Source organism: Gasterosteus aculeatus, chromosome 10 (genome assembly GCF_964276395.1).
Source record: "Gasterosteus aculeatus chromosome 10, fGasAcu3.hap1.1, whole genome shotgun sequence".
NCBI classification, from domain to species: domain Eukaryota; kingdom Metazoa; phylum Chordata; class Actinopteri; order Perciformes; family Gasterosteidae; genus Gasterosteus; species Gasterosteus aculeatus.
This window is the reverse complement of record NC_135697.1, coordinates 11,730,962-11,749,894: the sequence shown is the minus strand read 5'-3', so window position 1 is coordinate 11,749,894 and position 18,933 is coordinate 11,730,962. Positions and strand designations below refer to the sequence as shown.

The following is an 18,933-nucleotide window of genomic DNA, read 5'->3' as shown; positions in this document are numbered from 1 at the left end:
CTCCACCCTTTAGTACCAAACAACTGTGCCAGGTACCCCAACGGAAGGGTACCCAAAAAGTGGTACGGTCCGGATTTTTGGTACCATTCTCAACTTTTGGCAGTGGAGACACAAATAAAACCCGTACCGTACCGTGCCGCTCGGTGGAAACGCGCCATTACTGCCTAGAATGAAGCAGAGTTGAAGGGCCGTGATGTATTTAATTTGCTTAGTGTCATAATAAAAGACAGATGAAGGTAATTTCTCATCACAGAAGAACCACAGAAGCTGAATAAAGAGTAGGAATGAAAAGAAAGTGTATAAACGTGCACGTGTACATCAAAACTATTGAACAGATTTTTCTCCAATGAGGCCAAATACAAAAACACCATTTTTTTTGCACCATTCAAGTTTGTTTGACGTTTCTTCTGTATAAACTGCGTCAAAAAAAGCCGAAATAAATAAAACTGCACTGGAAATAATTGAGATGATCAAAACGTAGCAGAAGAAACTTGATTGCGTATTTTTCTTTTTTAAAAGAAAGAAGAGACCATTTTGCAAGACCATTCACCAAACTGCACACGGCCCGGCAAGAAATGTAGAAGCCTGACCTCACCAAAACCCCGTCTGAAACACGAAGCCTTCAATAAGCAATAGCTTTATACGACGAAGCCCCCGCTGAACCAGACTACAACCGCACAACCCTCAACCATCCAACCATCCCACAGCGCTCTCCTCCTCATGTTTGTGTGTGTGACGCTCACACCGACATGACCCTGCACACAAATAGTCATCTACCTATGCAGCCAAACGCAGGGGAACACTGGCAACAAATGCCCAACCGTTTGCCTCTGGGCTCCTTCAGTTGAGGATGGGGAGGTGGAAGGTGCGAGGAGAAATAGGAGAAAGTAGAGCGAGAGCGGGGAGGAGGCACCCGGCCGTGTGGTTTGAGGAGCTTAAGCGGCCGAACATGCTCGCACATTAAGAGTCATCTGATCCGCAGCTAACGGGGGAGCCTCGAATGTAAAAGAAATGTCTCCCGCCATCTACCCCCCCCGTCCCGTCAAACCACTCCATTGCTCCTTTCATCCCGACACAACAGGGACAGAGGAAGTCATCTCCATGTGTGATTTATAAGGCCCTGTTTATTTGCTCCCCGCTCGATCCATCTTTCGCTGTTTTTCTGTCATTCACTTCTCTGTTCCCCCTCGTGAAAAGAGCATGGCGCGGCCCCAGGCCACACGAGCTCACTGACTAACACGGGGCGGTAGGAAAGTGGGCCACTTGGGAGTTTCTGTTCTCTTTCAATTCTTCGTCTGTCTTTTCTCTATTTGATATCGCTTTGTCTAATGCACGTCGTTCCAGTAAAACACACACTTGGAACAAATCTCAGCATGTGAACAAGTCCACTGCGTTTGGAGAAGCGGTTCGCACGAGAGGGAGAAGCAAAAACAAAGTCCGCTGATAATGCTTTGCTATGTTTCAGATTGCTATTTTGTTTTTGATGCTAAACAGGCGCTATTTTATTCCAGCTCCCATTTCCACTTCAGTACAGTTTAGCTCTGCTGTACACATTAGCAGCCGATTGCCCCCTTTTGATAAACCGAGCATTTTATCAGCCGCTAACACAAATATCTTCTTCCCAAACGGCTAAAATTACACAGTCATGATTCACAGATGAGCATGCTTCAGAAAACCACATTTTTAATAAAGTCAGACGTACTGTACATATTTTGTCCGAGAACCAGATGGAAAAACTACTGACTCGTGCAGCTACAAGACGCATCACTGTAATCTACCCTTAAGACCACATGGATTTCAACAGCGGCATAAATTACGGTGCCGGAGCGCCTTAAAATCCACTGCGGAGCTGGACGCGTACGGCGAGTTTCGCATTGAAATATTTGCACGCGGCATGCGGTCGGCAGGAATATGAGGCTCTGCGTGTGATTGAAAAAAGGAGAGAAAATCTATTTCTGTGTTTCGTTCGTTTGAATGACACTTAAAAGCGCGAGAGCGCGTGCATTTCTGACACGATGTCTGAGCAGCGGGGAGGGGGGGGGGCGCGAATGCCTTTGACCGCCACGCCAGTACAGGTGCATGTGTACGTTTCAAGTGTTTCACTCGGTAATTGGAAAGCACAGCGGCGCTGATGTCGGACGCAGCATCGACGTGGGTGGGCTAACGCACATGTGGCAGCGTAGGGTGAGGAAGCGGTAGGCCACATCATTTTACTGCAGAGACGTCTCTATAGGGCCTCGCCTGTCTCGAGGGAGCCGTGAAGCCCTTACACCAAATTCTTCAGTCCCGCCCCTCCTCCCGACCGTTTTCTCCGTGTCACTTGTTATTAGCATCTCGCCCATCAATGACATTCTTTCCTACCGGGCTCCTTCCATTAAAACTTGCCTCTGGTAGCAGTGTTCAGCTATAATCCAATGTGGAGGGTCAAACTAGCTCATGTGGAGCTGCTTCTCATTTCCCTTTTCTTCACTCGCTACGCTTCATTGACAGAGGTCATTATAGGGTAGAAAAGAGGAAAAATACTAACTGACTGTTGGATTGCTGTACAGAGAATAAGAAATTGGAGAACAATGGTGTTATTCAGTGTGAAATTCTGAAAGACATACAAAGAGATAATAGGAAGATGGGGGAGGTTTTGTTCTTTTTTTCTGTGTTTTGCGCTGCAGCAAAACCAAGGAAAATACAGCACAACCAGCTTAACTGCTACGATGGTCTACGGGTATGGAACTATGGGAGAGGTTGAAGTACCTGACAGTGAAAGACGTATTCTGGTGTGGCCTTCTTAAATTTGATGTTCCATACAAGCGCAACACCATCCGGTTCATGAGGAGCATCTTCATTATTGTTATAGGAGGCAACCAGCAACTCGGGATACTGAGAGGAGAAAAAAAAAAAAACTTTTATTACCAAGATTTTGAATTTGGGAATACGCCGTGGCGAAATAGAAGAAAATGTTCAGTGGCAGTTGAAAGTGAGACACACCAGGATGCCAGCCTCACCTGAGTGGACCAGTCGAGACATGTGATCACGCGATGTTTCGACCAGTGTTCATCGTAGAAGAGACGACTGAAGGACAGACTGGAGCCGCTCCCCGAGTCTCTGAAAAAGCACCAGACGTTTAAAAGAAAGTCCTTCTGTCTGCAGGGCTCATTTGTCATCACTGTTGTTTGTAATTCTCCGGATCTTCACAAAGTATGCCACCAAAACCTAATGCATTGCGGTTAAGGCAGACACTATTTTGGACTATTTGCTGAATCAATGAATCATTATTTGCTGAATCACAGAGTAGCATTACACCTGTAGCTGATTGCTAAAAGTGGAATTTATGCATGACAAAATGACTGAAAATACATAACTTCAGTGAGATGAAGTCAAATGTAGTTCAAAGTAAAGCATGGTAACAAAAGTAGACAAACAAATCGGTGATGTGTTTTTCTCCATGACGCACGCTAGGCAGACTCTTACTTAAGCGCTTATTGCAACAGATGCTGTAGACTAATCAGTTCAGTCAAAGCTATGCGAGAATTAATAGCAGCATAAACGATGTGATGAAATGTTGGTTATGTTGTTACGGTTTCAGGAATAGCATGTGCGTGGAAACAAAGAGGAGGACGGATGTCAAGCACTGGGTCACGGTCTATTTTAGACATAATCTCTATTTGACCACAGGCTTGATGCTTCTCTGTGGCTGCAGTGGTCCAAGATGAAGTGAGCTGCATTCTTCTGTAATAGCAGAGCAGTACTCTTATAACTTCAACCAACACTTTCACTGACCTCCATTTGGAGGCAACTCTTCGGACGGCAAAACAATGCTCTTGTGTCACTTCACAGGAGTTTTTACCCCCCCACCCCCCTCTCCTCCCTCCAGAGAGTGTGACATCAGCAGGAAGACATGCATGTTGAAGAACAAAGGCCCCTGCATGGACACACTGGGCAGGAGTCTATGCACATTTTGCAGTTGGAGACGTGCAAGTAAACACTCACATGTGCTCTTATATCAAAACACAGGCTCACTCCTCCTCCTGCCCCTGTCTCGCCTCCTCTCTGCTCACCCCTCTTTGTCCTCCGGGTCCCGGCCGCTGTAGTCAAAGAAAATGTCTCGGTCCTCGGCCAGAGCTCTCTCCATCACCCGGATGCTGCAGTCGAAGAAGCTCTGAAACTCAGAAGAGTGCAGGATCTGCTGCCTCTCCTCCTCTGTCAGTTCGCGCAGGACTGGAAATGGGCCTGAAGAAAGGAACATGGCACGGACACAAAGTCTTCAATCGTTCGACAAACCGTTGTTTGTTCTGTGTTAAATGTCAGTGAACAACACCAGTCGTACTTACATGATCTACAAACTCAGACCAATAGTCCCAGAGATATTTCATGTGTAATAGTTACTTGACAAAGAAAGGCAGTAAATACTTCTAACTTGGAAGCCGCACGCTGGGAATGTTTTGGATTTTTGCTTAGAAAAATAGACCAAAAGTATATGATTAATAGATTATTATTGGTTTCTCATAATGAATAACAGCACAAATATAAATGGACTCATGTTGTTACTGTTCATTGTAGGGTATTGGGCCTTATCCATTTTCCTTTATTTATATTAAAAGTATATTCCACAATCTCTTTTTTCTTTTTCTCTTTCAGGCTAAGCCCTCGTTTTATTTACCCCTATTAACAAACAAACAATAATGCTTGTGCGTATGGCATTTCAAATCAATAAAATACAAGTCATTATACTTTGATGGGACATGCAAAAAACTGTTATGTCGTTGTTCTCTCTGTCCAACAGCCTTAAACTCTTTACTTACTCCATTATCAGACATTGGGACGTTTGTGTCTCTGCTTCGTCTGGCATTTCTCTGTACCTTCATAACTGGCACCGGTGCACTGATCATCTCATTCTCATTTTATTTCTATTATATTGTATTTTTTATTTCTTATGTTTGACCTCCCTCCTGTCTGTCCCTGAGCTCCTCATACGTTGTACTTTTATCACTGACAAAAGTACAGATGCCTCTCTGCATCTTTCTGTGCTGTACGCAGCTATTTTCATTGCCTGCAGAAAGAACGAGCACATGACGTGTTTCCAATGTCGGATTAACATTCATTTTATCTCTATCAAAACCAGAATCCCGTCCGGGACATAATAAACTACAAACAGCTCCTAATGCATATTTTCTAATAAAACCCTACTGCAAGAACTTCATAAACAAGAGAGAAAACAAAGCCCTCTGAGCAGGACGCCTCCCTTTGAACGTAATGGCGGCGCAGCACGGAGTCCGGTTTTTGAAGTCACTGTCCCCAAGCGCGCACGCAATTTTACACACGCACGCCGGCACGCACAGACACACATACGTCGACCTTTACCCTGCCTCTTGACTTTGATCCCCTCTATCCCTTTGTATTTCTTACGAGTTGTCAGAAAAGACCCAGTGAATCGAGTGGCAGAGATCAAAGGCCAGACCTTCTAATAGGCCGGGATGAAGAGGGATGACTGTGTTTATGAGTGCGTGTGCGTGTGCATACGTGTGTCTGCGTGCGTGTTTGAGTTACGGCGTGTTTGCGCTTGTGTGTGTGTTTGAATGCGAGCATGTCCGTTAATCTGTGTCTCCATCACATGTTGTATTTCACCCGCCCGGCCCGATCCATATTTGACCCCACGGACCGTCCGCACACGCACCCACAGACACACTTCTCCATTCCGCTCCACTTTGAAGTGTGGTCGAAGGGTCACATGACAGGTTTTTAATCAGCGCTGACCCCCACATGCCATGGAGCTGATATGCTGCTGCACCCGTCTTAACCCCCACCGACTGGCCGAGGGTGTCACACACACAAGTGGCCGTGTTTCGTGACAGTTTGACCAACAACATGTGAGAAGTCGCGGGGAGAAAGCGACCGGAGGATGAAGAATGGAAAGTGTTGTGTTTGCGGTAGTCGGGAGTCATTCATCAATCCTTTGTACCTTCTGCATTTTCCCTGTTGTCCTCTTCATCCTGCTGTTCAGACTCGGGGCCTGGCTTCACCTCCGTCATCTCTTCATCCTCCTCTTCTTCCTCCACTGTGATAGTTAAAAAAGAAAAAAAAAAGAAAGAGAGGAAGCGCTCATGTTAATCAACAGCTGTTCCAATTTTCTTCAACCTCCCGCTGTGTACTCTGCCCGCCCCCCTTCTTAGCAAAATAATCATTGCCAGACACGCACCGGTACACCTGACTAACGAACATCGGGTCCAAACGGGTTTGATTTACAGACGCACAGGTTTTTTATACAAGACTGCCAATTTAAGCCCTTAAAATATACTCTTCTACTCTGGACTGCAGTCGCAACAGTTAAGAAGTTAAGAGTTTCTATAAGTGTTGCTTGTGGATATTAAGTACACATGATCTCGGTGGTGAAACAAATTCAACAGGAAACCAGCCTGTGACCAAATCTGTGTTGTAGCTGTAGCATGTGTCCACGTGGTCCGCATGTGTGGACAAAACACACACACACACACACACACACACACAGCAGGAAATGTCCGAGTTGTGTGAGCCCTTTTCTTTTGATTTCACCTTTGACCCCGAGCAAGAAGCTCCAGAGATGTGTGTGTCTAAAAGGGGATTCCCGCTGCATTCTTCCAATCAGGCTCTGCAATTACGCCTTCCCTTTTCAGAATATATATCGTGAGTGTGAGCAGTGTGTCTGTGTGTTTGGAATGAGGTGGGGTTCAAGTATGAAGGGTTACTATCAACATAGGCACCTGCTTGTCAGCTACTGCCCCCCCCCCCGCCCAACAAGCCCCACACCCCTCGGGGCATGTGTTAGTAACCCTTGCCAACCTCTCCTCCCCTTTGCTGCCGCTCCGTCCCTCCGAAACAGATGCTGGGAGTCGGGGGGCCTCTCAGAAGCCCTCTTAACACCGTGACCGGACACCTGTGGTCTGACAACACACATGCCACACACACACACACACACACACACACACACCCGGGGCCCTCGCCTGCAGTGCCAGGGGTGGCGAGGGGTTAACTGGCGCAGGGTCAGGCTGACAACAGTCGCTCAGTCCAGCGGGAGGAAGTGACTACATCACACCCTCGGACGTGTCGCGTCTCTGTCTCTCTCTCTCACACACACACACACACACAGGTCGGGTGTGTTTAACTCAGCTGGAGTATGGCCCGGGGGCACCGTTAAAACCACTTGCTCGAGAGCCGCTCTTGCACCGGATGAACTGTCCAATTCATCACTTGAACTCGCCAGAGCTCTTGATGAACTCACTGCTGCCGCTTTAAAAAGACACAAATGTGATTTTGATTGGTGGAGCGATTTAGCAAAATGATTATTACAATACAATAGTTTCTGGCATTTGTTGTGGATTATTTAAGGGTTCCCAGTACATCCTTCTCTTTGTCTGCCTTTGTTTTCCCTTTTTTTTTCACGGCTAAGTCAAATCCTTTGATTTATGACTGTACTTTCTATACTGTGTGTACATAATAAATAACTAAGCTAAATCTAACACAGGGCGGTGAGGCTGAGTCCAAGTCGGTGGTTACCAGTCAGCTGTAGAGATCCAAACACCAGTGACCCACCAGTATGGAGGGCAGGCCGGAGAGGACCAGACCGGCAGACGGCCAGACTAGCTCTCCATGTCGGAGAACCCTTTTGTCCCTCCCGCCATGCTTCAGTTTGTTAAGCTCAATTTCTCTCGGATGTATTTTTTTCTTTCCGTCATCTCTCGGTCTCATCGCTCGGTCTCATCGCTCGGTCTCATCCTCCACAAACTGCTGTGATTACTCAGCGAAGGCTTCAGCATGTGACACAGAAACCCGAGTCCTGCTAACCAGCGTTGTGAAGATACGCGGCAAAACTTCCATTCCTCCTTTTTTCTTGACCTTACGTGAACGGTCCGGTCGGAATGTGTGGTGATCGGGATGGGAGGAGCGTGAGCAGAGGAGAGAGAGACCACATTGAGGAGCCGTCAAACTGTCAACCCCCCCCCCCGCCTCCCCCCCTCGGGACCACAGGACGCTGGAGCGAGGCAGCGTGATTCATGGCCTATGGGTTACCTCACCGAGGGGGGAGACAGATACTGCTGATGTCGTTGCCAGCGGCCATGCATCAAGTTGTTCTGTCAAGAGAACCGCAACAGAAATATCCCCATTCACTTCCTTTAAATGGAAATTTTTCAGAGATACATTTCCATGTACGCAAGTTAAGCAAAAAGCTATATCGCTGTAAACGACGCTGGAAAGTCGGGACCCCTGGGTTGAAAACAATGATACAAAACGATTTTTTTAAAAAGGGACACAACACGGTTTCCTGCAGAGTTGCAAGAGAAGCAGGCAGGATAAATCCAAAAGAAACAATCTTCCGCAGTTTGAGTTTGCCCGCGTGCTACCCTGTAAGTATCTGCACTCTCCTTGCTCGTCACTGGGTTGCGTTTTTCTTTCCACCTGCCGCTTAATGCCGCTCCTCGCTGCAGGACGACAGGTTAACTGGTTTCCTCCCCCTCGCCGCAGACAGGGGTCCACCTTGATGAAACTCCGCTTGGGGGCCCTCGTTTTGCCCGGCTACACACACACACACACGCGGGGTAATGATATCCTCGGCCCCCAGTGACGGCCGCGTCTGGCTGCTTCAATCTTCCCCCGGCTGCATACTCATGCTGGCCCGTGCCCAGTCAATTCGGCACAAGCCAGCAGGTATGTAGACACACAGATGCCCGGTGTGCAGGTACTGACACAAGCACACACGCACACGAATAGGTAAAAGTGAGTGCGGGTACACATTCAGACGCGTGTGCAAGTGCGTGAATTTGTGAAATTGTTTGGAAGCTGAGAAATGTTTATTCGCATCACAAGAGAGGATGGAAGCAACGGCACAGCCTTTCGTGCGCTCTGCATAAGTGCATGCGTATACTGTCAGTGAGGTAAACAGTATACAAAAACTGCAGTAATATAGTGTAACTACACTGTTCATGCATGCTTTTTGCATTGCGTTGCGAATACACAGCAGCAACATGTGCTCGTACTAAATTACGCTGGTTTTTCGTCCAAAGCGAAACCCTCTCTGACTGACAGGAGGGAGTCAACTGGCCATTACAAGCAGCTACTGCATTGAGCCTGATCCGCACTCTGTTGTTATGTCTTCTACGCACAATGCTTTTTCGGGATTTTATAAAGTAACAGAAGAGGGGAACAGTTCAGGTAAGCTAATGGTCTTAATGCTGGCTGACACGCCGCTGAGCGCTTCATTAGCGTCAACATCTTGTATTATTTCACAGCAGGCCGCTACTATCGAGCGCGTGGTGAGAGGTTTTCAAGACACTGACAGCGCGTAAACGATGCACACGCGTCGGCCCTCCGCTCCGCTCCGGCTGCCACACGGAGCACAATGGCCTGGTGTGTCACGGCAATAACGTGTTAGCGTGTGCTCCGTTTGGTGAGGATCAAAGTCGTCGCTAACCTTCTTTTCTGAACCCGATCCACAATAAGTGGTAGTGTTTTGAAATCAGTTAGCGCATGCTAGGAACAATTGGAGTAGTTATCTAGGAGCTGTGTGTGTGTGTGTGTGTGTGTGTGTGTGTGTGTGTGTGCAGAAGGGAGGACGGGACCAGGCTCTGCATTAGGAGGCTGATCATAGCAGCACGGAGGCGGCTGCTGAACTGAGTCACGCACAATCCAAGTTGACAGAACCTCATTTTTAGGAAACTCCGTGGTATTAATCATAAAGAGAGATATGATAGAGAAGAGGGACCCGAATAGGAGATCCAGGAGGACTGTTGGGGACTCACACACTGGGAATAACCCTACAACCATAACACACACATTTATATTGACACACACACACACACACACAGATGACAGGGATGCTGGGAGGTTGGCTGTTGAGCAGACCACAACAAGCACTACGCAGAGGAGTAGGAGGCTGAGATGACTTGAAAGGCTGCTCTAATGTGGCGCACGCGCACACACACACACACACACACACACACACACACACACACACACACACACACACACACACACACACACACACACAGAACTTCACCTCTTCAGATATTACAAATGACCTGAGGCATCCGGGGAATTTTCTCACTTTAATTCGTTAATTCTCCAGTAATTTAATCCTAGTTATCCAAGTACCATAAAAACAATCGATTCAACCACAATTATTTCAGGCAACATGAAATAATGATACAGGTGGTAAAAACAATGAGGCATATCCAAGATAAATGAAATGCGTTTGACAGGCCTGTGGTGACAGACAGGACTTATAAATGAAGCGACTTCATTTACGTTCACGCTACTACAGCGTATTGTAAACGGAAACCATCCGCACATTTTGGAGAGCCTGCATTGCCTCCCCATTTTTTATGTCATTAGATTTTTCAGCTACATTGAACAAATGAATATAGACTCAGAGGATCTTAAATTGTTTGAAGAGAGAAGAAGGTAAAATGCATTAAAATGTCCACTAAATCGGCATCTCTTAATTTTATTCAGTTTTTTTGCCTTTCCGTGTTTTTAATCATGTCATGTTCATCAAGTCATGATTACCGCAGTAGGGGTAAATGTATTCGCCCTATACATACACGCACGCACGCACGCACGCACGCACGCAGCCAGACCTGATGTGAAACTGGTGAGGCTAAAAACTGCAGGATGATTTAGATTAATTTATCTCTTCACCGCACTTCCTCAGATGATCGCATATTGCACATTGTGCGCGTGTGTATGTGTACACACCCAAGTGTACAGCGTATGCACACAAGCACTCACATAATGAGCATTCGTTAATGCAGCCCATTGAGGCCTTCAGGAGTCTGAGGCCGACCCCGCTGTGTGCTGTGGGTACAGTCGGATTAGATTTTCCCCCCATTTCCGTCTCTCTTTCAGCCCCCCCCCCCCCTCACCTCACCTCCCCCTTCTCGGTCTCAACCCCACTCTCTTTCTAGCAGTGCCACCCGGGCTTGGCCCCCGACCCAGACCCACATCTTTAAGACGAGCCACCGTGCCACGCCGCGCCATGCTCGGGGCCCTGATTAAAACCCATGACTTCAAACTTTCCAAACCGTCAGGAGAGAGAGAGGGAGACCAGCAGAGAGGGTAAAAAAACAACAAAAAAAACCCACATAAAATCACCGCTGGGGCATCGGCTCACTTTCAACGCGTCATCGGAGCTGGGATTTGTGTCACTCAGAAATAACGCTGCGTGTGTTTGTGTGTGTTGGTCTGTGTTTGCCACTTGGATGGTGATGGTGTTTCATTTTGTTTTAATGGGGGACGGGCGGACAGATGGGAGCGACGGCTTTTATGGGCCGGCTAAAGGTTGACGCTTGAGGTTGAATCTCTGGATTCTGCTGAAATAGACAAAAGCATTCCCAGCAGGTCCTGCAACACACTCAAAGAAAGCTTTTTGATGGAATTGTATTAATTAAATTAGGACTTTAAAAGTCAAGTTTAAGAGGTTTGATTTAACCTGTTAATTCATATTAGCATAATTTAATTCAAGCCAATACTCATTTCTAGTAAAAAAAAAAAAAAAAATCTCCCGACGCTTTTGGCTGAGGAGGCGGTTGGTGAGGCCTTGAGTTTGTGTGTCAAGAGTGCTCCCTGCTGTCGAGCTGCAGAACCGCACGCCACACTGCGGCCAAACAGAACAGCACGCTCATCGCATCGCACTTCAATCAACTGTCCAGCTGAAGCATAATAGAACTGCGACAATTATCTGGAAATTCCAACTTTGATTAAAAAATGTGTTAAATTTGATTTGCAGAGCAGACTGAAAAACAGTTGCAAACATTTGTAGTTTTAAACCTGGATTATTTTTGTTTTGACTTTTTGAAGTTAAAAAAAAGTTTTGGTCAGTTAAAACCCGAGAGTCCAACGCGGTCCAAAAGGCAAACCAAGGGTTAAACTTTATCCGCTGGGCTGCGAGCTTCAGGCTTCCCTCTCATAGAGAATCCCAAGAGAGTCAGAGGGATCTCAGAGTGCAAGTGAGACCACCCAGGCAAACAGTGTTTTACACACGCTAAAAGAAAAGTGCAGCGCAGGGGAGAGGAGGGGGGGGGAGGCCGGGGCGAAACATGTCAAAAAGTCAAGTTCAACCGAACTTAACTGAAAAGGAAGAAAAAAAAAAAAAAGAAGCAACTTGAAGAGAGAAAAAGGGGGGCACGTGAAACTGTATTCCTTCTCATGCAGAGCCCTCATCAGATGGCAAATATTATTTTGGATGATGGCCATTTTGCCAAAGAGAGAGAGAGAGAGAGAGAGAGAGAGAGAGAAAAAGCCAGAGGGAGATGGAGAAGGGGTTCATGTACCTTATTATACGGTGGTCGTAGGGGAAAATTGCAATCATCTGTGACTTACTTGGAATACCTTACGCGCCGCGAAAGACATTATTTCTCTCTAATATCGAGAGTTCTTGTGGGTTTTCACAGCCGTGGCCGCTTTGACAGAAACCGCTCGGGACCCCGCATCAATCTTCGGGAGCGGAACGCGAGCGGAGGCCGCGCCCTTTTGAGGGCGGCGACGGTGAAAGACGAACTCAGACTTGTTTTGCGAGGAGAGAAAGCGAGACGCGCCGGCCGATTACGTGCGATTGCAGGATAGACGAGAGGAGATCATGATAGGAAAACCCGAGAGCGATGTGAAGTGTGTGTGAGAACGCGCACACACTAAATAGCTGCCCTACACGCTGCCACCCCAGGGCAATAACTCCACAAGTCCCCAAACACCAAAAGACGACTCTCCAAGGTACTTTCAAAGTAAAACTAACTTTAGTACATTCCGTTCGAGGGCACTGGAAACACTCACTGTGGTTATTCACGGTTTTCCTTGAATTTTGACTTTAAAACACACACACACACACACACTTTGGTTCCCGTCTTACTGGTACAACAAGAATGTATGAGAGAAGCACTTCCATATGTGCCTGAATACACACACACACACACACACATGTGCATACTAATATATTATATTATATATATATATATATATATTTCACAGAATATATCACCATGTAAAGAACACTGTCATGCAACCACAGTCCTTCCTCCAGGTCCTTGAGGACGTCCCACAAAGCCCTCAATCACGTTGCTCTCGTTCGGACGGAGAGTGTGTTGCAGTCCCTGTTTTTTTGTTGTTGTGCGATCTAGAAACGGGACAAATCGCCCGACATTTGAGCCTCAGTCACTGACCAATAGGGTTATAAGCCCAGCAAACTTCCGCCCCCAGCCCCTCACCCACGGGCACAATGACTCATCAGGCTGTATATTCACTGGAGCTCGGCTGCTGCACTCCAGAACACGTTTATAGATCCGACCGGAACAGCTGTGCAAGGTGTCAATCAATGACGATGCTCAACATTTTTCAACACTTAAATATGTATATACACACACTGTATATAAGAAACATTCTGTTGAGTAAGAAAAAGTAAGACAGTTTCATACGCAGGTCAAAGGTTAATGCGCTTATATCACGTCATTCAGGCCGTAACATTTGGCTTCTTTCACTTATTACATTATCAGAATGATTATTATTACATGGCAACAGATTAGTAATTCGAGTGTAACCCGATAAAAAGAATTCCTCCAAAAGGTCAAAAGGATGTCAAAAATATATCTAAGGGTCAAATTTATGGGCCCACTAGTTTTAAATAAATATCACAATTATAACACAGCTTTTCTCAGTTGCTTTGGTAGCTGTCTGAGCTCAAAGCTGGTTGAACCTCAACGTCACTTCACATAATAAAAGCATTCGGTTTTCTCTGTGAATGTTTGGCACATTCATGCAATCGTTGTTGCCTGTTGATTCCCACATTATCGGCATGTCATGTTGATCCAAATGTAAGTATTTAAATACAGACACAGAAGCAAAATAATGTTAAAAATGAACAAAACAATGTATCTAGCTGATACAAACTCTATAGAAATAGAAAATATAGAAATCAAGTATGTCTTGTAGAAATGAGGTTCCTTTGCAACCGAATGTCTCTGCAGCCAATTTAAAATCTAAACCTGTTGGATTAAATCCTGAAGGACATGTTGTGTTTAACCGTTGACAAATTAGTTAATGTAATGTATAATACATACATAATGTATTTAGAAGTTTGTGAAAGAAATGCAGAAAAGTAAACATTGTAATTAGAGCAATGTGTAGCCGATGGTCACAATGGTTACATAAATTTGTCGCTTGGTTTCTTAACCGCTCCATTATGGGATTATTTAGAGTTTATGTGACGTTTGTGTGTGTTTGTCGATGTGCCCATGTGCTCCTGAATAAACCTCTGGTCCGTGCATGCTTGTTTTCTCCCCCATGTTTGTTGCTCTGCACATGTGTGTTTATATTTATGAAGCTGTAGACTCACAAAAAAAAGAAAATGTCTGCGTCTTTTCAGATTAGCGCTTGGAAATGGGTTTTCTCTTGCAATTAGAGGCCATTACCAGTTCACCACATGTCAAAAGAAAGCCACTTATTGCAGTAAATATACTTAAGGAGTGAATTACTGACCAACTACATACTCAAGCTATACAGACCCTGAAAACTAATGGTGCAGAAAATACTAGGGGGGGGGGGGGGGGGTGGAGAGAGGGAGCCATTCACACATCATTTTTGCATACAGATGCAGACTTTAACATACACACTCCTGACCCCGTGAACCTTTAACCATAAGAAGGGGCGGTCTGCCTCTGCAGCATCCAATCACACCAAAACACACACACACACAGTTGGATCTCTGAAGGCCTCTTTGTGGTTCCCTGCAAGTACTCACGCCTGTGATTCCACAACTGCTGCTTCCGCTTTGTTTCTCTCCCTTTGCTCCTCGAGCCGCTCAGTTTATTCCCCGGTGAACACAGATTTTGATTTCCTTCTTATCCTCTTTGGCTGCCATTTTCACTTGGGCCCATTACGGATCTAGTGGCAACCTGCACACGTGCATACGTGCACAACCGCGTGCGCCAAGTACCTGCCGTCCCCGTGACCTCTGCAGCTCTTGCCAACATCTCAAGTAAACACACCCACACTGATAGCCATCTTCCGATTGGGATCAGTAGAAAGTAAAAGAGTGTTTTGTATTGAGACATTGACTCCGTTAATGGCCAATAGGGGGTTGGTCAGCCCGGAGGGGGGACGCAGGGGGAAGCAAAGAGAAAGGCAGCAAGGTTGCCCACTTCTTGATGAGGTGTAAAATATCACCGCCTCCTCCCGCGCAGTTTAAAAACTTGGCTCCTCGCGATATTGTCAGATCTGAGTGAAATGGAGGTGGAACATTTCAAGCGCTGTGGTTAAATAATAGTCATGAGAAAGTGTTCCCGGTCTCAATGAAACTGCTGAAATTCTTCAACAGTGTCTGTGTTCCACACTGATGATTATGTGCGTTACATTTTGCAATTTAAGTAGAACATTTTATTTAAGTCTTATTTAAGACTTGTGCAGAGTTAAGTTGTGATCCTTCCCAAAGACTGGGCCCAATCCCATTTTAATTCCATAAACCCAAACCCCGTAAACCCATTTCTGTCTATAAAGAGGCTGTGACAGGTTTGCTCTTCGTGTCAATCTAGCTTGATGGGAACGGGGAGACAAATTTTCATGATCAATGTCCGAGTTGGCAAAACTTTGAAACAAATAGTCTCGATCCCAAAATAAGCTATGAGACATAAGACACATGGCGATTATATCTTAATGTTCTTAGCCCCTCTAGATTTTCACAAGTGATATTTATTATTTTCTGTTTTGGGTAAAAAGCACACAGTCACATATTTGAAAATGCAACGTCCACATTGTTTGGCACCAGACGGAGGCATGAAACGCCAGCTATCCAACACACACACTGTGTTTGACCTTAGTTGGTTAGGTTAGTATCACACACCACATTATCCCTTACTTTATTTCCCTGCTATGTACTCAGACAAAGCGTCCGTCCTTCACGACAAGCCTGTCCATTCATGCCCATTAGGACGGCAGTAAATAGCTGGAGCCAACCATGACTGGGGCTAATCCGATTGCCCCTCACAATGGACGCTCAGGACGGACAGATGAGTGGGCAGCCAATGGGAAAGGGAGCACACATAGACAGCTACACATCGGGACTCTAGGAAGGCCGTTGGACACGGAAATGAAAAGCCATATCATTAACTGGTTTAAATGAGAGTCACACACACACACACACACACACACACACAAACTCCTTTGAAAACACAAACTCGTGAAAACAAAAACAAAACTTGAGATGAACACAAAGAAAAGTCATTTCAAATCTGCAGTTTGATAAAGCGTACACAAGTGTCTTACACACACACAAGCACACTTCACCAGCCACCTTGGGCACGAGGGCAGATAGAAGAACTGGAGAGGTCAGTAGTTCACGAGGGAATATAACCTCCTAGTCATCGGTCAGTAATTTAAAGTGATCACAATGCGACTACACTTCCCCTCACTTTAACACACACACACGCACGTGTCAATACTACAGTTTTAATGTGGGGCCCCCAAACATCCACACCCATCCAGTATATTCAGGCCCGAATAACATTTGATGGCAATGACGATGAACGTCACATGCGCCTTTGAAATGATCCATCGTAGATAGATAGGTACATTATTTCTATCATTTCTCTTTCACGACCCACTTCAGTCCCGCAGTGATAATCCTGGCACATGCTAAATCACAGTTAAAATCATCTTTAAATAGCACATCCTATCACTATTTAACACACACACAGATCAGAAAAGCAGATGAGATGCAACAACTAGAGGTCGACTCAAAGAGATTCATACAGCCGTGAGATACACCACCATAATTAGGACAGATTTACTCTTCCGTTTCATTCCCCCACAGTAGCCAGCTGGCTCCCCAACCCCCCCCCCAACTAAATCACTCTTCTCTCTCTAAATATAATATATGTTTAGTACAACACAGAGGTAAAAGAGTTCCAGATCAGACCTCCGAGGGCAGAGAGGAAGGATAAGGGGGAAACCAAGAATGTCTAAAAGAAAAGAGGGCGGTACTCTGTAACTAGACAAACTATAAAACGGTGAATTGGGGATTGGGCTGATAGGATCAATCATTTCAAAGTAAAGTTAAATATGGTATCAATATAAAGAGCCGAGTTTGAGTTTGACACACACACACACACACACACACACACACACACACACACATATATAGAACACACACCTGTTTTTGAAGCTCTGAGAAATTGTCAAATTTAATTCTAAAGTTCAATTCAATAGCATCTTATTGAATACGAATCGTTTTGCATCCTCTAAAATATTCACTACGGATAAGCATCCAAGAGTTTAAGTACCCGACAGTGATAAATAGCTTACAGGCGGAAGGATTTTTTTCCTCAAAAATTAAGAATAGACGAACATAAACGATAGTGAATCTGGTCTGAGCACAGAGAGAGGGTCCAAATGCAGACATCATTGCACAGTATAAATGTGCAAACGGTGCACACAACCTGTAGCCACAAACCTGTGAGTGTGCTGTGTGTGTGTGTGTGCGCCTCAGTAATCAACAAAAGGAGCCGGCCTGAACAAACATGGAGCCAGAAGTGCGGGCAGGTGCTCCCATCAGCCACCTTTCCTCTTTCCCCACACACCAGCTTTGTGGCAGTTTACAAAAGGGGTCTCCTCAGTCCAAGGTCACCTCCCTGTAGACTTCCACAGCTCGGCTCTGGCTTCCAGATGTTCAGAAACACAAGCGTGCACACTCGTACACACATTCAGGGACCTCCAGAAAATCCGGTTGAAAGCCCAAGAAAAAAAACTTTTTTTGTATCCTGTATGCTGACTAATTACAGCCTATTTCGTTACAAGTTCATCTTTTTTACCAAATTGTCTTGTACAGTTTACAAAAGCTGTATTGTGTGTGTGTGTTTCACTTGTGTCTATCTATTTACTGTAGGTAAACTGCCTTCGACAACAAGACTTCTTGTACGAGCAAACTTTGTGTGATTGTGATGTGTGTGTTTGTATGTGTGCGTGTCTGCCAGTAAGTCAGAGCCTATGTGCACTTGTTGAATAAATGAATCTATTCCTGGGTCCGTCGAGGAAATGGGGGGAGTTGAGGCGTGCCGTAGATGCTGATCAGAACAGACGGGTGTGTGTGTGTGTGTGTGTGTGTGTGTGTGTGGCGGTCTGCCGGTGGAGGAGGGCCGTGGAATCCACACCAGACCATCTATTATAATGACAGGAAGCAGGAAGTACAACCCCTTCACAGTCACATGGCTGCCAGCTGTCTTGACAACAAAAAGAGGGAAGATAGAGAAGACCATAGAGTGTGTGTGTGTGTGTGTTTATTCCATACATGTCTGACAGTAGGTTTGGAGTCAAAGTGTGTAGGTGCAGTATTTGTTTGTGCATTCCTACACGTCGCGATAAATGGAAGATCTGCATTTGGAGGAAAGACGAAGGCTTGAAGCTAAACTCAACTGCGACTGTAATCCGTCCAAATCCCCCCCGCTCTTCTGCTCCAGTGGGAAACCACTCTGGATGTTATAATCGATATGCCTTGAATTTACAACCACCAACATCATGCCAAGTCCCCTGTGGGACCAACCTCCGCCTTCACCATATGGATGTGTTTAGTAACTCCTGCTCGGCGCACACGCGCGAGGAAACACAAATATGCACGCACACATTTCCATGTATGCACACTCAACCCTGCATGCAAACTCACTCTAACACACGCAAGGACACACTTTTATTTATTTTTTTGTTACCATTTTGTGCCCAGACAGAAATAACGATGGAGTGAATGACAGCTCTTTCTTGTCAAGAATACAAAGCTGTCCATAACAAATATGTAAAAGAAATGTACATATGTGTGTGTATAGAACACTCACAAACACACACACACAGCAAGGCAGGCAGGAATCTTCTTTGGTGACGTTCATCTGTCAGTCTTTAAATTACTCCGGGTTTACAGGCTGTGAACTGGCTAAATGAAGG

At 45.7% G+C, this 18,933-nt stretch overlaps 1 protein-coding gene across 26 annotated transcripts in view; it reads right to left on the bottom strand.

The window, feature by feature from the left end:
* The window catches only part of dync1i1a (dynein cytoplasmic 1 intermediate chain 1a), a 41,005-nt gene that overhangs the window by 16,337 nt on the left and 5,735 nt on the right, over nt 1–18,933 (bottom strand). For all 26 annotated transcript variants that reach the window (XM_040188188.2, XM_078081768.1, XM_078081763.1 and 23 more), the window contains 4 exons: nt 5,954–6,049; nt 4,053–4,224; nt 3,000–3,099; nt 2,749–2,874 (listed from right to left, as the gene is read on the bottom strand). In XM_040188188.2, the coding sequence (XP_040044122.2) occupies nt 2,749–2,874; nt 3,000–3,099; nt 4,053–4,224; nt 5,954–6,049 (494 nt within the window). The remainder of the gene's footprint in view (nt 1–2,748; nt 2,875–2,999; nt 3,100–4,052; nt 4,225–5,953; nt 6,050–18,933) is intronic.